Below are 24370 nucleotides of genomic sequence, written 5' to 3'. Positions count from 1 at the left end.
CAGAAAATTATCTCTCTTTTTCTTTTTAATTATCTTTTTCAGCTTTAGTCCTTGTAATTTCTCTTACTGTATTTTTCGGGTTGGCCCAGATTGACCAGCCTCAGTCTGGGAATTATACGACTGTACTTTTTTTTAAATCTTTGATCATCTTCTTCAACCAAAATAGTCAGACTCATTTAGTGATATTTTTCTCATCTCTTTCTCTATTTTCTTTCTATTTTATCGACCTTCTCTTTTCCTCCTCTACCGTGTTACCTTCATCTCTTTCAAACTTGTCCTCGTGAGACTTTTCTCTTATCTTCTCTCTTTCTTACTCTCTTTCTCTATTGTAATGTTGATCCCTATTTCTTTGCCAACTTCACATGGCTCACCACTATCCGTGGATCTCCTCCTATCTTGCCCATACCAAGCTCACCCCCTCTTTCAACCTCCTCTTAGCTCGATGTCATCTGCATCCTTAACTATGCTGCCCTCTTCTTTGTTGCCATCTACTAACGTTGAACTCCTCTCCCTCGTTCGATGCTTTTTTTTAGTATTGTTAGTATTATGGAGTTGAATTTTGTCGATTTTCCTTAATTTTTATTCTCGTCGCTTTGTTATTAATATTGTAGAGTTGTCTGTTAAGTCTTCGTGTGATCTTAATTGAGAAATAAGGTATACACCTGTGTGGCTGATGTCATGACTTTGCCTTTTCGTGCTCTTCCGGCTTAGCGCAACATGTTTATGTTTGCCACATAATGAGGCTTTTGTAATTATCTTTTATAAATACACTAGACTTGTAAACACCCTAAGAGTTTTCTTAAAACTAAGAAATTATTTTATGAGTTATTGAAGCGTTAAACGTGTTGGTCTCTATTTAAGTAAAGCGCAATTCAAGTCTTAAATGAGCCAAGCCGATTAGCAAGAGATGGGTCACTGAATTAAAGCACAAATCGAGTTTGAGCAAATTTGAACTTATTTACATTCAAATTAAGCTCGAGCTTAGGCTGCTCATTTATTTGGATACCTTTACATATAATGGCATAGTAAAACATTCATCCAATATCAACTCTAATATCTTTAAACCTATAATATCTATGATAGGCTAATAGTAATCAGATCATTAACCTACAAGAATAACAAGTCAATCTATCTTGCCTTTCCTATAATTTTAGAAAAGAAAAGTCAAATGAAGGGATGTTTACCTCTCTAATTAGATGGATAAAAGTTCCATCCGAAAGGCCCAAAGTCCCCCCATGCTCGTCCCTCGTTTGCTCCTCGCAGTCCCAAACGAGGGCGGCCACGTGGAAACAGGATAGAGATATACTCGACCAAGACCCTACCCATTTCTTACCCTCCCCGACCCTTGACGTGTACTCGAAACCGATAGCGCCTCCCTATAAAACCCCTCTCTCCCTCCGCCCCCCATCTCATCTTCGGCGAAGCAAAAGCTGCTAAAGCAAGGAGGCGAAGGGATCGGTCCAAACCTATCGCTCTCGCTCTCGCGGCCTCCAATCCGAGAGCGGAAGAAGAATCTTACCGTGCCCTTGATCTCTTCTAGGGTTTGGTTAATGGTGGATTAGCCTTGCTGCGCGCTCTTCGGAATCGGTTATTGCTTCCGGTTTTTTTTTTTTCCCCTCTCCTTTTCCGGTAGGTTCTTGATCTATTCCTTGGTTTGAGACGTGGATTGGATGGATTGATCGATCTATCGGGTGGTGTTTTGGTGTGGTGAAGTGTTGCTCTGGGCGGAGATGGCGTCGCCGAAGAAGGAAGGGTTCTTGACCGATGAGCAGAGGGAGGTGCTGAAGATTGCGGTGCAGAATGCGGAGGTGCTGTCGTCGTCGCCGAGGTCGCCGACTTCATTGTTGTTACATGAGCACCTTGCAAAAAATGCGGCGGCTGGTGGTGGAAGAGCTCCGGCTGTTGGAGGAGGCGGCGGCGGCGGGGGGACGCGGCATGTGAGGCGCTCGCATTCGGGGAAGTTTGTAAGGGTGAAGAAAGGTGAGTGGTACTCTTCCCCCTTCGATTGTTTGGTGTATTGGAGTAGTCAGTGGGTTGGAATACGATGGATTTGTTTGAATTGTTTCCAGATATTAGTGCAATGCATCATCTTTGTTCTCGATGTGTCAATTTCCATGAAATTTGGTATAGTTAGCGGTTGTGGGGCTTCATATCGCTGCAGTGTACCTCCTTACCTCCTTACTGCCGTTTGTTGGTAAATGAAACCCTGCTATGCACTGTGGCTTTCCTTTCCCATAGGAGAATCAGTTGCAGATCCTTTCCCCAATTAATGGAAGGATTCAATTTAATTGTTGTTATGCCCCTATGCATGCAGTTCTGAATTGTGGACCCATCGTCAGTGAGATGGGAAGGAAGAATAACCTGTCTAGAATCGAGGTAGAAAGTCCCAAACTCAATTTTCTTGTGGTACAATGCACTAAAAAATGTGGTTGCATAGATGCATGTGGGAGATGTAGTATCAATTGTCCAATTCACCCCCTGCTTCCATTCACCCCCTGCTTCCATGGTTTCCCATTCCAAGAAGACAAAGTAGGAACTAATAAATTGCCTGCAGGAGAATTCTTCATCTAGACTCTTCCAAAGTTTTGAAGAGTTATACATGACTTTTGACTTTTATGATGTGAAAAGATGCAAGTTAACCTTAAACACTCTTAGGTTGAGTCTCGTTCTGAACCTTTACTCGACATGTATGTGTAAGCTTAGAGTGCTTTTAATCCTTGTGTCTAACTGGCTGCAGTCTTAGACCGAGCTGTGGTAGACTAGATGAAGATAAACTTCATACTTAATTACCATCTATGAGCTTACCTTAGCGTGTTATTAGATAATCAAATTTAACCTATCCTGCTTTTAGTTCAATTTGTTTTACAAGACGTTCCACAGTTCTTTTTAGAGAACTTTATTCTCAATACAAGTGTGATGGCACTATGCTTACCAGATCACTTTTCTTTCAAAGTTAATCTGCTCTTTTTGATTCCTTGGGATTTTCTAGTTATAAGATCAATTTGAATTGTTTGAGTTTTTAATTGGTTATAGTACACTCATCTAGTCATGATTAGTGCAGTCCTCTCCTTATAAAAATTTAGCATTGGTGACTAGGAATTCAAGTTTGGCATATAAATTTTGATTTCTAAATCGAGCAACAAACTTATGGCTTGAGGAAATTATAATTTGATTTTTGAGCAGTTCAAGTTTTATCTAGTTTAATCTTGAGCTTTATTGTCAGAATTAAAGTACAATAACTTTGATTATTGGAATTTCTAGAAATCAGTATTGACAGTAGCTATGCAAACTGTCTAAAAAACTAAAATCTTGAGCACTCATATTCCCTTTCAACCAACCAAACAATGCTGATAAAGTGATAATCATCAATCTATGTAATATCTTAGATTATTGCCTCCAAAATAAGGTTGCCAATATTCAGTTTGTGCATTGCCTGATGTATCCCAACCTTAAAGCGCTCAGTTTTTTCTTTTTCTTTTTTGGAACTTGACGTAAGACCCACACATGTTTATGACTCAGTGCTCTGGATTGAACTTAAAATTCAACATTTAAATGCCTTTTTGATCTAGTCACTATCATGAATATGCTCATATGCCTAATGTGTGGAATCACTAGTCATGTTTTATTACTGCATCAAGAAAATTTGACAGAGTAACACTTTCTTTTTCAATTTGTGTTGTGACATATGTGTATGTCCCTTTGTGGTAGTAGTGGAGGTGCATTAGCAAGCCAGTCAGAAAAGCTACACCGTTTTCTCTTAATTTATTTGCAGTCACTTTTCCTATAATATGTGAATGGTGAGATTGGGTTTGAATTTTGAAGCCTATGCTGGTGATATGAATTGTAACTTTGTGTTCTTCTGTGTTAACTATCTTGTTCTTTTGCCTCATCTATTTTGAAATTTTGTCTTATTTAAACCTATTAGAAATTCTCCTTGAAAGGAATTCAATGCAGGTCCTTGAAAGGAATTAATGCAGGTCCTTGAAAGGGCATTTCTTTTATTATTCTTTTCTTTTCGAGATTGTATCTCTTTTGAGGCCATGTCTCTTTGTAACCATTCGCCTCTCTTGACTCCCGCAGATTACTAATTTCCATCCATTACTTGATTGCAGACAGGATTGGTTGCCTACTCGCCTTAAAGTCTGCTTATGTCTTTCGTGTGAACTTAGAAGGGTTATAGTCAAAAATTATTTTTGTAGCTTGAGTCACAAGTACTACGTTGAGCTATTCTCACTTGTCTTTGAGTGCATGCTGTTATGAGGCATGTGAGAGTATCATCATCTAAGGCAGTTTACTACTTATAATTTTATGCACTGCATTCATACCAGATTCTTTGAGACAATTTGCTGCTGATTTCGCTATGCTTTGCATCATTACATAAGCTGCTGACAATGCAGTATGAAAATTTTAGCGATTTATTGTTTTTATGAATATGTTGATGCCCTTATCTGCCATATACTACAGGAAAATACCATTTTGTACCATTGTAACGGCATTTTATCTACCGATTATTTGACCTTGGCACTGTAAAGTGTTCCCCTTTGCTTCTAGTAGTAAATACATAATTTCATCTTTTATTTGACTTTTGATAAAGCTTGAGAAGAAATCAAATGTTGACTGAGATTCAATTTGCACTTCAATGATGTAACAACCAATTGGTACATAAGTAAAGGTTACAAGCTTTACAGTAAATCTTTGGAAAATTTTGCAATACTTTTGTAGCCTCCGGATGTGCCTCGGGATCTGAAAATCTCATTTCATGTTTAAAGAAAGTGGGAGCGCTTCATCTTTCTCCACTTTGGGATAAGTTATTTATGATTCTGAGGAACAAAGTAATGGCTAGAGAAATGTTGATCTTTCCTTGAAGATTCAAAGTGAGGCAGTAGTGCTATTCCTCTTTCTCTCTCTCTCTCTCTCTCTCTCTCTCTCTCTTTGTGTGTGTGTACATGTGTATATATACACATACAGAAGTATACAAATATACCGGTACTAAATTAAATGTCTTTTTTTAATTGTTTATTATTTTCCTAGTTGCCCAAATTGCTTGTCTCCCCTTTCAACCTCCTGTACTCCATGTGTTTTAATTATATATAATCCTCCAAACTCCCATGTTTCTGCTTTTGTTGCTTAATGACATCTTAATGTCATATGTTCGTTAAGAAGCATGGCAAGTTATGTTTATCAACTTTATATTTATCTTTTGATATTCTTATAGATCAGCCATTTGCATGATTTTCTTGGGTACTAACATCGTTAGGAATTTTACTTTTGGCAATTCATGGATATCTATTTAGTATTAATATTAAGGAAATGAATTATGAACCGAATACTATGCTTTTGATTTACTAGAGCTGCAAAGTGGCATAAATGTTTCCTTCAAATAGTAATTTGTCTATTATTTTCTTTTTAACTTGTATATTCAAGAGAGCAATAGTAGCTTATACTTTGTTTGGAGAAGCTTCCATAAAACAATGTGCCAAATCTGAGATTGAGTTTCCAGAAGTCTTTTAGGAAAGTTAATATAGCTCATCAATAGCTGACGATCTTGATAACTTTCTTCCTTTGTTGATAATATATCCTACGAATAACTAGATCACATTATCAACGACTTTCTGTTCTCTTCCCGCTTGCTTTGGGTGCTTCCGAAATCCAACTGTCTATGTAAAAGGTGAAAATTGCAAATATGGATAAGGTTTGGTATATTAGATAGGGATCTATATTTTTATGAATGATAGCGATTATCTTTTTTTAACAGAGCCAATACTAAAGAAGGCAAGTCTTTTACTGAATACATATTTTCTCTTCTTATTTTTGTCTGATCATATAAAAATTGACAGAATATTGATTGCCAATTATTATTGCTGTGAATGTTAAATTAGTTATATCATTGTGTGTGTGTGTGTGTCACTCGGTGGACTGGAAGGACTCCTTTAAGTTGGAGTTTTATTCTAGTCTTGTGTTGGTCTGTTATCTGCGTGTCATGTTCTCGGAAACGTGAGTATGTGGCAGATGGCTTGTTGCCAGGCACAGTGGCATATTGTCTTTGGGAGGTGACACCAATTGTTGGAAGGTCATATCCGGGGTATTGAGATTTGAGAATGTACCATATTGTTCAAGTAGATCCTTTTGTACCTAGAGCCGTCCTACGTAGAGCCTCTATTTGCATGGAAAATAGTTCTTGTATTCAATTGGGACATAATTTATGATTTATGTAGGTTTAGGATCTGTATTTTGAGGATTCATGCAGTTGATGGCTTATTTCTTGATAAACAAAATAGGGATTTGGTCTCGTTTATTCATGACCACATATTGCAACTACTAGTCTCTTACAATGAAATATTGTTTCTGCTGTTCCTATGTGTATGAAGTATAAACAACACAAATATCCTTGCAAAAGCATATTATACTTTTAAGTTTTGTCACATCAATGTATCTTATCTACATTTGCATCAATTAGTCAGTAAGATAGAGTAGATAGAGTAGATATCATCATATTAAAAATTCATAAATCAAAGATAGAGTAGATCAGTAGAGGACTTCGAAAATTAAGGAGTTTTAGGTGGAATTGATGGCCTCCATCTCACCCAAATTGTTCTGTGGTCTTAATTGATCATGAAATCAATCAAACCGAGTCTGAAGCTCTACAAAGCAATTAAGGAGTAATCTCCATTTCTACACAGACAGGTAAACATATAAATGGAGGCTGCCGTTGCTTTATCTGTAAGTTTTAAAGCACCGGTATTAGCAAGGAGGTTAATATCATTCATCTTCTAGGTTCTAAACTTCTAATTCTTAGGTTTTGACACGACATGTATTCTGGTAACGTTAGAAGCTTGTTGCTATTGAATTTGAAATTAGTTGATTGATTTGAAGCTGAATTGATGAATAATCCGCATATGCATATGACAATTGTTTTTAATCTTGCTAGTGGCTTCTATGGAAACACTATAGAGTATATTAGCTTTATGTTACACATCAATCCTAGTGTGTGATTGATATTATTTTTTTGAAAGATCGCATTTGTTCTTTAGCCAATAACTGGCAAGCTTTTGCACTTGTGTTTCTTCCATTGATATCCTCATAATTAAATATTAAATCTTTCATTGTAGACGGTGCTGGTGGTAAAGGCACATGGGGCAAACTACTTGATACTGATTCGGATTCACGTCTTGACCGAAATGACCCAAACTATGACAGCTGTGAGGTATGAGTTTCACCCTCTTTTACAGCCTCACCTTTTCTTGTTCTTAGTTAATTTGCTATTCCACTTTGATGCATTTATTGATTTCCTAAAGATATGACTGTTGTAACTTAGTGTTAACTTGTCATCTTTCTAGGATATAGTATATCTCCTTAGGTGAGCGATGATATTTATCTTTCGTAAATTAAGCAACTGTTCTAATCTATCTCTTCAGGAGCCATATGAACTAGTTGGTGGTGGTGCTACTGTTTCTACACCATTTGATGATTACAAGAAATCTGTTGTCACTATCATTGAGGAGTATTTTAGCACTGGTGATGTAGAATTAGCTGCATCTGATCTTAGAGATCTAGGTTCTGGAGAGTACCATCACTACTTTGTTAAGAGACTTGTCTCTATGGCAATGGATAGGCATGACAAGGAGAAGGAAATGGCCTCAGTGCTGTTGTCTGCCTTATATGGTGATGTTATTAGTTCTGCTCAAATCAGCCGTGGGTTCATGATGCTACTTGAGGCTGTTGACGACTTGGCGCTTGATATTCTTGATGCAGTTGATGTCCTGGCTCTTTTCATTGCACGAGCAGTTGTTGATGACATCCTACCACCTGCCTTCCTTACTAGGACAAAAGGGACACTTGCAGACTTGTCTAAGGGATTGCAAGTCATACAAACTGCTGAAAAGAGCTATCTTTCTGCTCCTCACCATGCAGAGTTAGTTGAGCAACGATGGGGTGGCAGTACTCATATAACTGTTGAAGAGGTAAAGAGGAAAATTACCAACTTATTGAGGGAATATATTGAGAATGGAGATACAGCAGAAGCTTGCAGGTGCATAAGGGAGTTAGGGGTGCCATTCTTTCACCATGAGGTTGTGAAGCGGACTCTGATCCTTGCGATGGAGAATTCAACATTAGAATCTGTTATACTCAAGCTTCTGAAAGAAGCCTCTGAAGAATGCTTGATCAGTTCGAGTCAGATGATGAAAGGCTTCTCTCGGCTTTCTGAGAGTCTTGATGATCTTTCTCTTGATATTCCCTCTGCAAAATCCCTATTCCAGTCATTGGTTCCAAAAGCAGTTTCGGATGGATGGCTTGACCCTTCATTCCTCAACTCATCAGGTGTCAATGGGGACAGCAGAGATGAGGATTATGAGAAGTTAAGGCGGTACAAGGAAGAAGCAGTAACCATTATCCATGAATACTTCCTCTCTGACGATATTCCTGAGCTCATTCGTAGCCTTGAAGATCTTGCTGCCCCACAGTATAATCCTGTTTTCATTAAGAAACTGATTACTCTTGCGATGGATCGCAAGAACAGGGAAAAGGAGATGGCCTCTGTTCTGCTATCTGCACTTAGCATGGAGATCTTCTCAACTGAAGACATTGTTAATGGATTTATAATGCTTCTGGAGTCTGCAGAGGATACTGCATTGGACATTTTGGATGCCTCAAATGAGCTAGCTCTGTTTCTAGCAAGGGCTGTGATTGATGATGTTCTAGCTCCCTTAAATTTAGAGGAAATCGGCAGCAAGCTTCCACCCAACTGCAGTGGCAGTGAAACTGTTCACATGGCTCGCTCACTTGTCTCTGCTCGCCATGCAGGAGAGAGGCTTCTGAGATGCTGGGGTGGTGGCACTGGATGGGCAGTGGAAGATGCAAAGGACAAGATAGTAAAGCTTCTGGAGGAGTATGATAGCGGGGGTGATGTGGGGGAAGCATGCCAATGCATTCGTGACCTGGGCATGCCTTTCTTCAATCATGAAGTAGTCAAGAAAGCATTGATTATGGCAATGGAAAAGAAGAACGACAGGATTCTGGATCTGTTACAGGAGTGTTTTGGTGAAGGGTTAATTACCATCAACCAAATGACTAAAGGATTCTCTAGGGTTAGGGATGGCCTTGATGATTTGGCTCTTGATATTCCGGATGCAGAGGAGAAATATCAATCCTACGTAGACCATGCTAGGAGAAACAATTGGCTGCTGCCATCATTCGCGCCTGCTACTTCTGCAGTTGCTGTAGGCACATAAATCATTAGCCGTTGTGGACACTCAGTATGCATACTATCTGGTGTTATATCTGCTGATGCCTTTTCAATTAGCAGCACCCTCCAACCCCTTGTGGTTCTTATGGTGTCTTGTTGTGAGGATCTGTCGTCCCGACTTACCAATGTAGTGCTGTAGCTGTTCTTGTTTTGTTTTGCCACTTATTCTTAGTAGAACTGGGACTCGAGAATGCTTGACATTCTTCTGCTGGTGTACTTGGATTGTGATGATGTGTAAAACTCTGGCTTCAATTGATCCATCAAGATGCACTCCTATTTCTTTTCTCATTATTCTCTTATTTCGTAACACAGTTGTTGAAGAATTGATGATAAGAACAACATTATTTTTTTCTTGCACGCACCCTTTGACTGGTTTTCATGCGATATAATATATATATATAATTTTATTTTTCCTGTAGCAGACTATTTTGCATAAGCTGGTCTTCAACCGACTCGATCTTTTCACTCTTTCAAGCCTGTTATTGTGTTACAGCCTTCGTTACGGAATGCTGGTATATTTTTACATCGATGTGCACTTGTGCGAGGATATAAAACTTCCCAATGGAGTAATGATTTTTGTTTGCTTGAATATGCATTTATTTTTCCATTTGTCAGAGAAGTCAGCATAAAGTTTTTATAATTTTGTGTTTCCTCGGTTTGTACAGTAGATAAATACTGGATGGCATGCAAGCCCCGTTAATAAATCGAAAAAATTTAATCGTCAGAACGTAGTATAAAGAGTAGTTAAATTAATCAGCTAGTAAAATAACTGACGAACGATTGCTTGATGACAGTTCTGATGCACTTGCAAATTCTTAGGAGTCAGGACTCTCGAGGAAACATTAGATTTTATATATTTGAAGTTCATATTCTTTACTTTTATTTATTTTTATTTTTTAAAAAAAACTTTTAATAGTGGTTATGGGCAGACCGCTCCGCTCCGCAAAACTTTGTTGCGTTGAGTCGGTCGATGCAAATGCTAAATATGTGTTGCTAATAGTTTCCACATCTCTTACTAATCCCATTTCCACGTCGGCACATGTAGGTCCGCACACTCTCCGCCTCTTAATGCGACCCAGATAGCTCCGCTTTCCCCCCGCGACAAACACCGTACTTCTTTCTCTCTCTCTCTCTATCTCTATCGCTCCCTCATCTCTCTTCCACCGTGATGGCCGCCGCGAGGGTTCTCCTCCGCCGGGGCTCTGCAGTCGGATCGACTGGCGCCGCAGCGCGCGGCCTTCTCTCCCCTCGTCTACTCCAGTTCCAACCCCACTCGTCCCAAGCCGAGGCTTCGAAGCCTTCTCCTCGCATCAAGACCTTCTCGATCTACCGATGGAACCCGGATAATCCGTCGGAGAAGCCCCAGCTCCATAACTACGAGATCGATCTGTCCTCGTGCGGCCCCATGGTCCTCGACGCCCTCATCAAGATCAAGAACGAGCTCGACCCCTCGCTCACCTTCCGCCGCTCGTGCCGCGAGGGCATCTGTGGCTCCTGCGCCATGAACATCGATGGGGACAACGGCCTCGCCTGCCTCACCAAGATCGATGCGGCGAAGGAGACGACGATCTCGCCGTTGCCGCATATGTTTGTGGTCAAGGATCTGGTGGTGGATATGACCAATTTCTATAGCCAGTATAAGAGTGTGGAGCCGTGGTTGAAGAGGAAGGATCCACCGCCGGAGAAGGGGAAAGAGATCCCACAGAACAAGACGGATCGGGCGAAGCTGGATGGGATGTATGAGTGTATACTCTGTGCTTGCTGTAGCACTTCATGCCCTAGCTACTGGTGGAATCCGGAGACGTACCTCGGGCCTGCTGCCTTGCTGCATGCCAACAGGTTGATTTCTTTGTCTTTTTAATTGTGGTCGGTTTCTGGTCATGCGTTTATCTTAGAACGGGGTCTTGGTTATTTTCTCGTTTCATTAAATCTGTTAGGTTTTAAAATTTTATTAGAAATTATCATTAGAACATGCTTGGATTTCTCGGAACTTATTCCTTCTAAATAAATGATTGACAACCGGAATAGATTATAGGCTTATAGGGCATTTAACTAACATGGGATTTGGAGTATTGAATAAGTTAGTACTTTTGAAAGTATTATATTTGGATTTTGCCTTGCCCTTGAACTATATTATTGTCAATATTGTTTTAGTATATCTAGAAGTTATTCCTTAAATAAGTGTCATTGGTGATTCATTGCTGTTATAGGGGAACCAAATTTCATTCTGTCGCAAGATGTAGCCTTTGGCTTTTGATTTTGTGACTGATTTTCTTGCAGCTTGATGGATCAGGTGATGCCTTCTTTGTTAATTCTTAATCTGAGAGCCCTTTTAGAGTGAGCAGTACGACTAGACATGTGAGTTTTTGGGAATCAAGCTTATACATGATGATCTGTTAATAGGGAAGCGTCAGAAATATAAGGACATTTGGAAAGGGAAAAATTAGATAATTGTCGTTAATTGATGAAGGTCCAAGACATGAGATATGGTGGAGACGTGTGCTCTTCTGAGATATTGGGGAAGCTTACTGTGTCAGAATTCAAAACAGAATGATCTACAACTGAGTTTTAGGATGTGATTTGTGAGGGAGAGGTTAAACTGTCTGAAAGGATCTAGAAGAAGCAAATGATTGACCATTGAGCTTCCTATTTAGAGTGTGAATGAGGCAGTTAGTGAGACTAAATGCAAAGAAAAGTACTCCAAAGATTTAGATAATATCATACTTTTTTTTTTCTGATTTCATGATCATTATGTTAAGATGTTCCTTTTAAAACTTTCTTCTTGTTGTTTTGTCAGAGAATTTCTAATCGATCATTATTTTGACTGTGGTTTATGTAGGAAGGAATTCATACTCTTTATTTAGTAGTAATATTGGTTTATTGTCATAGTTATTTAACTTACAGATTATCATTGATTGCATATACTGTTGATATGTTACAGCCAAATTCATACTCTTTGGTTAGATGTAATATTGGTTTATTATCATAGTTGTGTAACTTTGGGATGATCAATTATGGTATATACTGTTGATACATTACAGTCAAATGTCCACCGGTTTAAGGCTTCTTTTTCCTTTGCTTTACTTTCTTGATGAAATTCTTTCTCTCCTGTCATGAAAACTAACCACAATTATGTTGTTCTGTTCATAATATTTACTTCTTCTGGTGGTCTTCTGTTCTCTATTCCTCATCAATAGTTGCATGTTCTGATTGTCAATTATAGTAGCTGGATGAGTTAGTGTTCTTATTGTACATGGTATTGAATGTGTATTTCTTGCTAATTTTAATGGCATTGCAATTATATTTTGTATTATAGCATGTACAAAGCAGCTTTTATGTTCTGTGCTTCCTACCTGTACTATATTTTACTCATATCCTGTTGTGTTCACTATAGAGCTATGTTAAACAATGAGAAGAAACTAGCTATGTTCACTGGGTTCATTTGGTTCCAAAGTTTCTTTGAGTGACAATTTCCTCCATATATTTCATATTGGCAAATTGATTTTATTTCTTTGCATGATTGAATAAACTTATATTCTACCATAACAGCATTTTTTGATCATCCGTGACATTTCATAAGTTGGCTGAACCTTATTCAAAAGAAAATGGGAAATTGTAAATGAGAAGCAAGTGCAACACCAAGTGCTAAATGTCAATTCAAACAAGCCATTAGTCCAGCTTTTCTTATACACAAGATTTATTCTATATTTCTATGTATGCCTAGTCTTCATGGTTATGTAAAATTTTTAGTCTGATGACGTATTGGCATAAGTTAATCCAACAGAGGCAACATAATTTTGGGTATCTCACTGTGTTTATGCCATTAAGCATTAATTGCTGTACTTCTTTTCTCTCTGTAATCACATTCAGAAGGACAGCCCTGTTGTGCTGATATCTGCAAATGCAGAAAAGGAAAGAGGGTTGGTGAGGGCCCAACCTTGTTTCTGTTTTCCTTAGTATTAATCTTGACTGTTGATTAATGAATGTGAAAGGGATCAAATATTAGTCGTAAACAGTTGAATACAAGGAGATCACAATATGTACGGTGTATGCTATAAAAGAGAAGAAAAAAGAAGGAAGAATTGGAGATCAGATTTTTTTTAACACTATCAGATTGTTTTCCCCTGCCTTGATTCTCTCTTCTTTTCTGCACATTCAAAAATTCCAGCAAGAGCTTATTGCCATATTTTCTCCTAATTGAATATGCATCCTGGTCTTTAATCCTCCTCTGTGTTGATCTGTTCAACTGTTTGTTTATCTGTGGTTTTTAGGTGGATTCAGGATAGCCGCGACCAGTATACAAAGGAGCGTCTTGAGGCCATAAATGATGAGTTCAAGCTCTATCGTTGCCACACTATAAAGAACTGCGTCCATGCCTGCCCCAAGGGATTGAACCCAGCGAAGCAGATTGAATCAATCAAAAAGCTCCAGCTTCATTAATTGCATTGAACTTAATGACCAAGTTACTGATATATGAGTTCCTATTCGGAGGGGGCAGAGAGTTAATAATTGTGAACATATATATATGCCTTTTGATTCCCTACTACTGTACCTGAGAAATAAAACTGAGAACTTTTCATTGTATGATGAAGGATATGGCTGATGTTTTGCAGCCTAGATTGATCTATTGTTCGATTAATCGTGCCTCCTTGCAGGCCCTTCATTTCTCATTTTATTTGAAGCAGTTTAGTGTGTCCAGTTGTTTTTATTAATGAGCAGAAAGCTTCAATGGAAGCAAGTAATAATAATTAATGCACATTGACATATTCTATATGATTTTTTCTTTTCACTTGTTTCTGCTGATCTGCCATTAAAGAATTGATGCTTTCAATTCTTGAAGATCCTTTGTTCTTGATAATGTAGTCAGTTCTGTCATGTTCTTTCTCTTATTGGTAAGCAATCTCCATATGCCACTCTGTTGCATCTATTTACCACCAGTTTTCTGGTGTAACCAGTGTGGTGCAATATTCAGATAATAATCTTTTGTAACACTGTTTGAGCATGCCCGCTGAATTCTGTTATTGCTTCCGCAATGATAGTCTGGAGTACTTCCTGATTGTTCTTCGAGTATACTTGAGCTTTTATGTTTTAGATAGCAACTGAATCCTGTTAGTATTCTTGATATGTCAATGATCACAGCTAATATTTATTATGATTATTAGGGACTCATTTTGAGGGAAATGATAACATCCTTAGTTTATTCTTACAAAAGACTGTTTAGAAACCTTTTTATTGGGAAAATTTGCTTCATGAATAATGCTTTTCGTTCTGTAGGTATTAGCTATCTTTGAAATATATCTATGTATACTGTGCCCGAGTAAATGAGGAAGCTTTGCTTTGTATAAATTTATAATTGATGCATTATCATTATACACAAAGATCCAATTGCAAGCAATGACGCAAAACGCAAACACGTACGTACATCACCAGGAGATCAACTCACAACGTTTCACTTCCATTAATTACCCTGACCTCATCCTGTTAATCTGATTAAGCGCCGGCTGCAGTATGTTGTACAAAACCCATCCAATGGCAGGCGCCACCACAAACAGCAGCAGCAGCCCCCTGCTATCCCCTGACCCGTCGCCGGCGGCGGCGGCGATGGCTGTAATCTCCTCAGCCGAAGCGCTCGGCGTCGACAAGAAGCCGGCCCCCGCGAGCCCCCCGCCGAGCCCGAGCCCGAGCCCAACTATGATACCCTTATCACTCCGCATCCTATTCAGCTGGTTGAGAGCCGGCTGGAGGATGTTGTATAACACCCACAGTATGGCTGGAATGATGGGGATCAGAAGCGCGATGCCGCGGTTGTCGCCTTCGGCGATGTCCGCGATCTGCTGCGCCGCGAAGGCCGCGTCGGCGTGGGTTAAGGTGGAGAAGACCGCGCCGGCGATGGCGGCGGCGGTGAGCGATTGTCCGGCCGAGACATTGGTGGTGAGGTTTTTGAGGGAGAGGAGCGAGATGGGTCTTATGGCGGTCTTTGGAGAAGGGGTGTGTGAGGAGTTAAGGGTGAAGGTCTTGGGTTTGAGCATGGCCATTGTAGCTATGGTTGCCATGGAGAACTAGCAGAGGAGTAGGACGTGGTGGTCTTAGGTTGGGCTATGGGTGAGTTTTGGAGAGAAAGTGTATAAAAGATCGTAAGGCGGACAACATGCAGGAAGGATGTGGCTTAACTCTCGGAGACCTTATCTTATGATCAATAGGAATTCCAATAGGAACATGTGATTGAGATTGCAACCTTATCTGGTCGGTGGTACTGGTGCCCTTCTCAAATCTAAACCCATTTGACACTTCTCTAGAATATTCTAAACTATTTACAAAATTAAAAATAAATATAAAAAATAAAAAAGTAAAAAATTCCTGTGTCGATTTTGGGACTGCGTCCGAGCTTAGAGTAGAGATAGAGAGAATTGACGACTCTTATTAGACAGTTGGACTTCTCATCAGTGGGGTTAGTTGGATGATAAATTGATAATTGAAGAGGTGGGCCCATTAATGTTTAGTTGCTTGTGTTGTACCCATCTCTCCATCATCTGATGCTATTCCAACGGCAGAGATCTCGTCATCATGTAATACCCGTGAAATTCCCCCGTGCCCGCATTTATGCATCAAATCCCACCCCAATCCCGCTCTCGCATCTGCCACCGTGGCGGCGAAATCAGGATAAACTATCGATCACAATCCCCGACCCAATGAGTCCCGTCCACGTGTAGATGCTTTCCACGTAATCATATCATCCCCGGAAAAAGGTTGGGCGCTTTTCCCATTCCCCATAAGATCTCTCGCTTTCCATGGACTTTTATATTGAATTTTATTCCCATATTTTATTTCCATTTGCTTTCTCTTCGCATGGGGAGTAGCGCTAAAAACCCTCGCCGGAGGTCGCGATCCAAGATCCGAAAGCCGAAGTACGTCAGCCTCCTCCGCCTCCACCTCGACTCATCATATCCGCCACAGCCGCCGGAGATGCCCTCCGCCTCCAAGAGCCACTGCCCCAACCAGCTTGACCTCTTCCCGCTCCACCCCGAGCACGAACGCGACCCCCACGTCGCACTCCTCCTCGGCTCCGGCGACTGCGCCGCCGCGTCAGCCCCGTCCCTCACCGATCTGATCGGTGTGGGGTCGCCTGATTCCTCCTCGCCGGTGGAGTACGACGTCGGTGATAGAGGAGGGGATGGGGATGGATTGGCGAGCCGGGTGCTCCGCGGCCGGGAGCGGTGGGTTTATTACTGCTCCTCCGCGGCCTCGTCCTCGGAGGAGGAGGCGGTGAGCGTAACCAGCGGCGGAGGAGTGGATCTGTGGCGCGGTGCTTTGCGGTCGCTCGATCTGAAGCTGGACTACGAGGAGATCCTCTCCGCGTGGTCGGATCGGGGATCGCTCTACATCGACGGCGACGCGCCCCAAGTCGTTCCTGAGGTCTACCCCACCTCCTCCCCCGTGAGTTCGCTACTCCTTTCTCCGAAACTTATACGGGCCGCCTGATCTTAAAGACGGACGGTGATCGGTGTTGTAGGTGCTGGTTGACGTGGGGTCCACGGCAGCGGTCACGTGGCAGGTGCCGGATCAGAAGGGAATCGAGTTGGGAAACAGGAAGGAGGGCGAGGTGCGTAATCGGGAAGCGAGGGTGATGCGGTACAAGGAGAAGCGGAGGAGCCGTCTCTTCGCGAAGCGGATCCGATACGAGGTGAGGAAGCTCAACGCCGAGAAGAGGCCTCGATTAAAGGTACGTATTAATTTAAAAACAAAACTTGGTCCACTTTATTGGATTTCTTATTCGTTCTTTAAGGATTATAGATCTTGGACACTGCCTCTAATGTAGGTTGGGAAATGCGAAGTGATAGTTAAACTCACTATGTTGTTACGTACGCTGATAGAACTTAGAAGACATCACTCTTCGTTATAGTAAATTAGAGAAATGGGGATTGCTTTTGAGTTTAGGAACCTCTACAGATTAATTCAGGATTCCTAAATTAATTCAGTAATTAAATTTATTTTTTAATATTTAATTAAGTTTGGAGTTTAATCTCGAATCAAATAAAACCTAAATATTTAGGTAGTAGTAACACTATTACACTTCAAAGTCATTTCAGCAGTTGCATTGTTGTACTCGGGCGAGCAACAACAGAATATTTCTTACTATACTAAGAAACCAAAAAAATAATAATAATTTGTTAGTAACCAATAAAACTTTGTTGCAAACCATTAAACAAATACTTTCCTTTTTATCCGAAAACAGTCAGCGAAGAATTTGAAAGCATAGTTTTACATTCAAGAATTGGTCGACTATATGACTGGCATAAGCAATAATTTTTGGCACGATGGAGAGGAAGGCAAGGCTGTCAATTAGATATGGATCCTCATAATATGCTGAACTAATTTACCATTAGTAGCTCAAAAGTTGATGTTTCAGCAAATTATGCACGATTTTGTTCATGTCAATACCATGTTAAATAACCAACTCTATATAGCTCTGTTGGAAGAAACTAATTCTTGCTTCCACTATTGCAGGGTCGATTTGTAAAGTCCAAAGACGATATCTAAAGATCTTATTCATCAAGAAGGGTGGAAGAAAATAAAATGCAGTCAGTTTGGCACTCCATCCCTTGTCTAGAATATAATTGTGATATGTTTTTATTGTTTAGATTAGTAGTTTTGGCAAGATGTAAAGTTGAGCATCCAGCAGTAGTTTCAATTTTAGAACACTAGATCCTCTCTTATATGGGCATATGGTATATAGGCTTAATTATATCTTGCTTCCCTGAATTTTAACTTAAAAATCATTTTGTTGCTGCTTAACTATAAAAAAATGTACAAATTATCTTTCATAAATATCTAAAGTATAATATTCAGAACCCTTCTAAAGAGTAAATATTCTAATATACTAAATACTTTATGGGGAGCAAATTGTATACTTTCTTAGTTGATTGGACAAAATAATACAAAGTTAAAGTTCAGGGGAGCAAATTATAATTAACCCTAATATATATATTTGTTCTGGACACTTATGGACTCTCTTGTATTTCTTGTACATTCTCCACGTCTTTGGCATAATGTATGTACATTATCCGATATTAAGTGTTTATTCTACAACTATTTTACATACATAAAGATGTAAAATAATAATTTTGCAGCAGTGCTAATATGTGTTGAATTTAGATATGGAGTAATGGAGCAGCCGCGAGTGATTTTTCTGTTAGTGGAATTACCCCAATATTTAAGTCTGATGGTGAATTATGTCCGTTAGGTTTTATCCCACATGGTTGACTATTTAAGTTATGCCAATAGTATAATGCCTCTCTACCTTTTCCTTTCTTTATATAAGTTGCAAAGGAGACTCCCTTATGCAGGTCAGCTAAGGAAACCCCGCACAGTGGGTTACGCTTCGATCCGCTTATGTTGTACCTAAATTTCGATCCTGTTCGAGGTTAGAGATGGAGCTAGAGTTTCGAATTCTTGGAAGGGAAGTCGGATCCAATCAGATTTGGTGATTTAATTGTGTTTGATTTGGTCAAAGAATCGAATATTCTATAGACGATCCATTTCCAGCCTTTAATATTGTTTGCCCACGAGTTAGTAGTCAACCAAACGTTCCAAATCACTGTTGGTCAAATTTCTCATTTCGAGGTTTTCAGCTTTTCAATCTGTCAGGAACATGCGCGGAGGTCAGTGCGATGGTCACAGAATCTGGACTGCACGGAAGATGTTTGTAAGAATGCTCAGCACAGACAGCAAAAATCTTCATGAGGTCTCAGACTCCAAAAAGAGATTGTGTAAGATAATGATGTCTTGTCCCAAGGTTGGACTTGAGCAATCTCTCGATGAGAGCGGTATTCGCGTGTCGCCGGAGTTGGCGGAGGATGTTATCAGGAAGTTCGAGAACGCCGGAATGCTCGCCTACCGGTTCTTCGAGTGGGCAAGGAAGCAGCGCAACTACTCGCACACTGTCAAGGCGTACCACACCATGCTCGGCTCCCTGGCCAAAATCAGGCAGTATCAGATCATGTGGGACCTCATCAGCGTCATGCGGCGGGAGGGAATTCTCAACATCGAGACCTTTTGCGTGGTCATGAGGAAGTACGCGAGGGCGAAGAAGGTGGAGGAAACACTTTACACATTCAACGTCATGGACAAGTTCGGGGTGACCCCAAATTTAGCTGCATTCAATAGCCTGCTTAGTGCATTCTGCAAGGCAAAGAATGTGAGGAAGGCCCAGGAGGTGTTCGACGAAATGATTGACCGTTTTGAGCCTGATGCCAAGACTTATAGTATCTTGCTTGACGGGTGGGGGAGGGACCCAAATTTGCCCAAGATGCGGGAGGTGTATTCTGAAATGATTGAAAGAGGCTGCGAACCGGACATTGTCACATATGGTATCATGGTCGACGCACTCTGTAAGGCAGGCAGGGTAGAGGAAGCCGTCGATATCGTTCGAGACATGGAGTTCAGGGGTTGTCAGCCTACCTCTTTCATCTACAGTGTACTGATTCATACTTACGGTGTCGAGAAGAGGATAGAGGATGCAGTTGATACATTCATGTGTATGGAGAAAAATGCAATTAAGCCAGACGTTGTAGCATATAACGCGTTGATCACTGCCTTTTGCAAAGTAAATAGGTTTGAAAATGTGTCGCGCGTCATAGAAGATATGGAGGACAAAGGAATTACTCCCAACTCAAGGACTTGGAATATCTTTTTGAACAGCTTGATAAGCGTTGGAAAGAAACACGAGGCGTATAGGATTTTTCGACGGATGATTAAGTGCTGTCAACCGGATTCGGATACATACACCATGATGATCAAGATGTTCTGTGAAAGTGATAATATGGAGTTGGCTTTGAAGGTGTGGAAGTACATGGGCTTGAAACAGTTCATTCCAAGCATGCACACCTTCTCTGTGCTGATCAATGGGTTGTGTGACAAAGGTGAAGTGAACCAAGCTTGTGTTCTGCTGGAAGATATGATTGTTAAGGGTATTAGGCCTTCTGGTTCAACATTTGGGAAGCTAAGGCAATTGCTCTTGAAGGAAGGAAGAAAAGATGTGCTTGAATTTCTTGTTGAGAAAATGAATGCCCTCATACAAGAACCTTTATGTGATTGATCACTTATAAAGTTAAGTAATTATAATGTGTAGTCTTTTTAGAACTCTTTCATCTCTACACATTTCAGAGTTTATCAAGCAAAATTCAAGTTGTACTTCCAGCTAGTACTTTCTAAATTGCAGAGTTACATAATGTCCTTGTTAGCGATCCATCTAGCCTATGAAAGATCTTGTAAGTTTGAATTGCCTATAAATATTAGTATTAATATTTAATGAATTTTCCATCTGAGTGTGCTATCTGATAGTGGAGTAAAAACTGTATATTTTTTATGAAAAGTTATTTTCATGGTATATATTTTTGTCAAACTTAATCAATTAACATTATCTTATGTACTGGCATTATTATGCTGGATGACTCATATGTCAGCTAAATCTTATAAACTTATCTAATCCATCTCCTGTAAGCCAGTTGGTGAAGAATAAAAAAATCTAAAACATCTCATGATTGAAGGTGAAATTGGAGATTCTTTCTCTCTTAGGATCAACTCCAAAGAGACAAATCTCCAACTTCCATTCTCAAGATCAAATTTAAAGGAGATTATATTTTACCCTGTGGTTAGACTAAAATTAGTTCAATCTCCCTATATTTTTATTTGTATCATTTTACTCTCTCTCAATTATATTTAAATTAAAGTTATTTTTTTTATCATATTTGATCGAATCCTAGCATTGAAAATAAGATTAATTAAATTTTAAATGAAAAAAAGTATTACAAATTTAATTTCTAATTTAGTAAAAATTATGGCAAAAAAAGTAACGGTTATATTAGTTGCATTATAATCTGGACCAAAGGAGTGGGTGAATTTACATAATGAAATATAGGAGGTGAAATTATAATATACTATGATTGTTTGATGTAATTAAAACTAGTCTAGATTAATTAAATTGTTGTGGTTAGTTATCCTACCAAACTATTCGCCGGCAGCTCACATGCCCAAGCTTGCTCGCAATAGTGTTCGATTCTGTCCCAACATATTCGTCTGTCTCATGCATTCCGAATAGTTTATCCGCCATCGGTATCCGTCCCGAATCTCGAGGCACGAAATTTCTCATGCAAAACGGACGGCGCAGATCGGCACTCATCCTCCTCTATCAGGGATATGAGTAGAGTAGCACTGCGAAAGTGGGAAACGACGTCCCTTTTTTCGCTTTCCACCAACATTCTCGCCGCCTCCACCGTCTCTTCTCCAAAAGAAACCAACCTCCTCTTTCCTTCCTAAAATGCCTCTCGAGAAGCCCCCTCTCCTCCTCAGGTCCTTCCTCCTCCTCCTCCCCGTCTCCTTCTTCCTCCTCTTCCTCCTCCTCCACTCGAATCCGACCAAATCCCAGCTCCCCAATCCCTCCTCCGGATTCGGATCCGGATCCACCACGCTGATCCGAATGCGCCGCTCCTTCGCCTCCTACGACGACTACCTCAAGCTCCAGCTCAACAAGACCCTCGACCCCCGCCTCCGCCGCCTCTGGGCCACCCGCGACTGGGACCGCAAGGTCGCCGTCTTCTCCGCCTTCTTCTCACGCCTCAAAACCCTAGACCTCCTCTCCAACTCCTCCCGCGCGCTCTGCGTCGGCGCCCGCCTCGGCCAGGAGGTGGCGGCGCTCCGCCGCATCGGGGTTGCGGACTCCGTAGGGATCGATCTCGCGGCCTCACCGCCGCTGGTCGTCGAGGGCGACTTCCACTCCCAGCCGTTCGCCGACGGGTCCTTCGACTTCGAGTTCTCCAACGTGTTCGACCACGCGCTGTTCCCCGATCGGTTCGTGCAGGAGATCGAGCGGACGCTGCGGCCCGGAGGGGTGGCGGTGCTCCACGTGGCGGTGCACCGGAGGGGGGACAAGTACTCGGCGAACGATTTGTTCGGGATCGACGGCGTTATCGGGTTGTTCAAGCAGTCGGCGGTCGTGAGCGTGGAGAAGGTGGATGGGTTCGGACTCGACACCGAGATTGTAATGAGGAAGACGAAACCGGCGACGTGAAAGGTCGGTTATTTTATTTTTTTTAATTCTTTACCATTTATTAATTTTCCTTTAGAAATTAATTTGGATGGAGGAACGATTCTTTTGGGATTGTATAACAGTAGAAAGTTATCGATGTTATCGAGGCTCTTCTTTTATGCATAGTAATGGCCGCAAAAGTTTCCTTTGGTTTACTTTATTCTGGAATTCTAAAGATAAACGCGATTTATTCAGCTTTTGTGTGATAAGCTTTAATTATGATTCCTAATTTTTTCAATAAAGTAGGTTGAGATTGTGCTGGCATCGGGAAGAGGGAGTGCTCCAAGTTGCAGGCGTGTTATTCTCTGACGTTGATATGTGTCGTTTGGATATAACAAAGAAAGAATAGCTTACTAATGTTCGGATAAGTGTTGGAAGTGAGAATAAAAAAACACTATCTAACTTTTATTTTTATTTTTAATGCTTCAAAAACATCCTAATTTTTTTTTAAAAAATGAAATAAAACGATGTTGTTTTAGATTTTACGGGGTTTTATTTATTTATTTTTAAAGTAACAAAACAATCTCTGTTAATAAATTTCCTTAAGATTTATGCAAAGTAGATAAGATGGTGGATAATTAATTACCTAGTAGGGATTCCTTTATTAATTGCGATAGTGGACTCCGGCGTCGCTCTCCGACAGCTAATCTGACTGCGAGATTGGCATTTGGCATGTCTTGGTGGGACCTGCATGCCTGCTTTTGGATACATTATTAACCTTGCCATTGTTTATTTGGTGGTTATCATGTCTCTTTCCTTTGTGCTGCATCTCTTTCGTATGAGCATTGAGAGCCTTATTTTTCTTATATTGAGGCTATGACAAGAGTCAATCTCATGCTCTCTCTCTCTCTCTCTCTCTCTCTCTCTCTCTCTCTCTCTCTCTCTCTCTCTCTCAGCCCAGTAAGTAAGTCTTACGTTTAGGATTAGATTAATCCATCTAATCCGAGTCTTTTACTCTTCCTACTCCAAAGGACAGCTGGGATTCTCTGGCATGGAGAATATTACCTGGAGATCAATGGGGTGGGGGTGGGGGTTGTCCTTGCCTTGCCCCTTGGCCAATGGCCATGCTGTTATGATTATAGCATCATGACTACTCTTTAAAAGGTAGCTGGACGAGTACGGTGGAGAGGCTGAGAGAGAGAGAGAGAGAGAGAGTGAAATTTGCAACAACAATAAACTGGGTTATTGCTAGCTAATCTTGTGATGTTTAGGTTAGTGATGGAGTACTCGTTTATCATTAATTTGCATAGGGTTAGGGGAGGGGTACCCAAATTGGGCCTTTGCTCCGGCCCCACTCTGCACCACGGCAAGTTTGGGCTGCTTTATTATTTGGGCCTGGCCATTTAGTGATAAAGTGGGGTTATTATTTTCTTCTGTCCTTTCTAAATTTTGTGTTTGCCTACACACCCTCCTAATTAATTTTTTTTAGAGATGTTTACATAGTTGTCATAATTAAAATGTAATTTAGATTCCAAACATACTATTTTGTCTTTGCGTAAATCTTATAACTAATATTATAGTACAACAAAATATAACTTATTTTATTTGAGATAAAAATTGTTGATATAAAATTTACATTCCAAACTTTAAAAAGACATCTAATCATTTAGATATGTTTATCAACTTTAATAATAATTTATTATGAACAATCTGTTGTCAATTAACCTTAATGATAATTTAAAAGAATCAATAGATTTTAGTGGCATTTTGATATTTTAAAAGTTTCCAGTCACAATTATCTAAAAATCCTGCTTTTTATAACTACATAGATGAAAGAAAAGAATGTTTTTAATCAAGAGTAATGTAAGCAAAACATAGTAAGGGTGTTGTTATTATTCTATTATCAAGTGGATCAATACTATCTTTTATGAGTATCTATGCAATCTCCCCCCCCAAAAAAAAGTATCTATGGCAAAATTAAGAATTTCCAGAAGCATTCATATAAAAATCAAATGTTTTGATGTGGATAGGTGCATACACGAATATAAAAGGAGCTTTTAGAAAGATATATGTGAGAAGAGAAAGTAGATGAGGATTTGCTA

The 24370-nt window shown here is 40.2% G+C and overlaps 6 protein-coding genes across 9 annotated transcripts; 5 read left to right on the top strand and 1 right to left on the bottom strand.

The window, feature by feature from the left end:
* The first annotated feature begins 1338 nt into the window (after positions 1–1338).
* Positions 1339–9532, top strand: LOC140772994 (MA3 DOMAIN-CONTAINING TRANSLATION REGULATORY FACTOR 1-like). 2 transcript variants are annotated; one of them, XM_073115290.1, is made up of 4 exons: positions 1339–1600; positions 1714–1980; positions 7110–7204; positions 7416–9532. In XM_073115290.1, the coding sequence occupies exons 2-4, from the start codon at positions 1731–1733 to the stop codon at positions 9228–9230; spliced, it is 2160 nt and encodes a 719-aa protein (XP_072971391.1). In that variant the 5' UTR covers positions 1339–1600; positions 1714–1730; the 3' UTR covers positions 9231–9532. The 2 variants fall into 2 exon arrangements, with proteins under 2 accessions (XP_072971391.1, XP_072971390.1); XM_073115289.1 differs by having other exon boundaries at positions 1340–1629.
* Positions 9533–10306: 774 nt separating this feature from the next.
* On the top strand, positions 10307–14015 carry LOC140773936 (succinate dehydrogenase [ubiquinone] iron-sulfur subunit 1, mitochondrial-like). Its single transcript, XM_073116727.1, has 2 exons — positions 10307–11083; positions 13516–14015. The coding sequence occupies exons 1-2, from the start codon at positions 10413–10415 to the stop codon at positions 13682–13684; spliced, it is 840 nt and encodes a 279-aa protein (XP_072972828.1). The 5' UTR covers positions 10307–10412; the 3' UTR covers positions 13685–14015.
* Positions 14016–14566: 551 nt separating this feature from the next.
* LOC140773651 (photosystem II reaction center proteins PsbY, chloroplastic-like) lies at positions 14567–15400 on the bottom strand. Its single transcript, XM_073116329.1, has one exon. The coding sequence runs from the start codon at positions 15295–15297 to the stop codon at positions 14707–14709; it is 591 nt and encodes a 196-aa protein (XP_072972430.1). The 5' UTR covers positions 15298–15400; the 3' UTR covers positions 14567–14706.
* A 625-nt stretch (positions 15401–16025) lies between these two features.
* Positions 16026–17987, top strand: LOC140773650 (uncharacterized). Of its 2 annotated transcripts, none has more exons than XM_073116328.1 (3): positions 16026–16657; positions 16755–16964; positions 17750–17987. In XM_073116328.1, exons 1-3 carry the CDS (start codon positions 16091–16093, stop codon positions 17780–17782), a joined length of 810 nt encoding a protein of 269 aa, XP_072972429.1. In that variant the 5' UTR covers positions 16026–16090; the 3' UTR covers positions 17783–17987. The 2 variants fall into 2 exon arrangements, with proteins under 2 accessions (XP_072972429.1, XP_072972428.1); XM_073116327.1 differs by having other exon boundaries at positions 16033–16678.
* A 136-nt stretch (positions 17988–18123) lies between these two features.
* Positions 18124–20544, top strand: LOC140773649 (pentatricopeptide repeat-containing protein At1g77360, mitochondrial). The gene has a single exon (XM_073116326.1). The coding sequence runs from the start codon at positions 18894–18896 to the stop codon at positions 20337–20339; it is 1446 nt and encodes a 481-aa protein (XP_072972427.1). The 5' UTR covers positions 18124–18893; the 3' UTR covers positions 20340–20544.
* Positions 20545–21374: 830 nt separating this feature from the next.
* Positions 21375–22811, top strand: LOC140773755 (uncharacterized). Of its 2 annotated transcripts, none has more exons than XM_073116477.1 (2): positions 21375–22313; positions 22572–22811. In XM_073116477.1, exon 1 carries the CDS (start codon positions 21561–21563, stop codon positions 22308–22310), a length of 750 nt encoding a protein of 249 aa, XP_072972578.1. In that variant the 5' UTR covers positions 21375–21560; the 3' UTR covers positions 22311–22313; positions 22572–22811. The 2 variants fall into 2 exon arrangements, with proteins under 2 accessions (XP_072972578.1, XP_072972577.1); XM_073116476.1 differs by having other exon boundaries at positions 21377–22313; positions 22575–22811.
* The last annotated feature ends 1559 nt before the right edge of the window (positions 22812–24370 follow it).

This window comes from Typha angustifolia, chromosome 13, assembly GCF_048772165.1.
Source record: "Typha angustifolia cultivar Huaian chromosome 13, ASM4877216v1, whole genome shotgun sequence".
NCBI lineage: Eukaryota > Viridiplantae > Streptophyta > Magnoliopsida > Poales > Typhaceae > Typha > Typha angustifolia.
Note: the sequence above shows the minus strand (reverse complement) of the source record. Positions and strands in the feature narration are given on the sequence as shown.

What these genes read in the sequence shown, in the direction of transcription:
- LOC140772994 (XM_073115290.1), top strand. Translation starts at nt 1,731, where the DNA reads ATGGCGTCGCCGAAGAAGGAAGGGTTCTTGACCGATGAGCAGAGGGAG. An exon ending in GTTTGTAAGGGTGAAGAAAG is followed by an intron (nt 1,981 to 7,109) that starts GTGAGTGGTACT and finishes CTTTCATTGTAG; the next exon opens with ACGGTGCTGGTGGTAAAGGC. An exon ending in CAAACTATGACAGCTGTGAG is followed by an intron (nt 7,205 to 7,415) that starts GTATGAGTTTCA and finishes CTATCTCTTCAG; the next exon opens with GAGCCATATGAACTAGTTGG.
- LOC140773936 (XM_073116727.1), top strand. Translation starts at nt 10,413, where the DNA reads ATGGCCGCCGCGAGGGTTCTCCTCCGCCGGGGCTCTGCAGTCGGATCG. An exon ending in GCCTTGCTGCATGCCAACAG is followed by an intron (nt 11,084 to 13,515) that starts GTTGATTTCTTT and finishes TGTGGTTTTTAG; the next exon opens with GTGGATTCAGGATAGCCGCG.
- LOC140773651 (XM_073116329.1), bottom strand. Translation starts at nt 15,297, where the DNA reads ATGGCAACCATAGCTACAATGGCCATGCTCAAACCCAAGACCTTCACC.
- LOC140773650 (XM_073116327.1), top strand. Translation starts at nt 16,091, where the DNA reads ATGGGGAGTAGCGCTAAAAACCCTCGCCGGAGGTCGCGATCCAAGATC. An exon ending in TCTACCCCACCTCCTCCCCC is followed by an intron (nt 16,679 to 16,754) that starts GTGAGTTCGCTA and finishes TCGGTGTTGTAG; the next exon opens with GTGCTGGTTGACGTGGGGTC. An exon ending in AGAAGAGGCCTCGATTAAAG is followed by an intron (nt 16,965 to 17,749) that starts GTACGTATTAAT and finishes CCACTATTGCAG; the next exon opens with GGTCGATTTGTAAAGTCCAA.
- LOC140773649 (XM_073116326.1), top strand. Translation starts at nt 18,894, where the DNA reads ATGCGCGGAGGTCAGTGCGATGGTCACAGAATCTGGACTGCACGGAAG.
- LOC140773755 (XM_073116477.1), top strand. Translation starts at nt 21,561, where the DNA reads ATGCCTCTCGAGAAGCCCCCTCTCCTCCTCAGGTCCTTCCTCCTCCTC.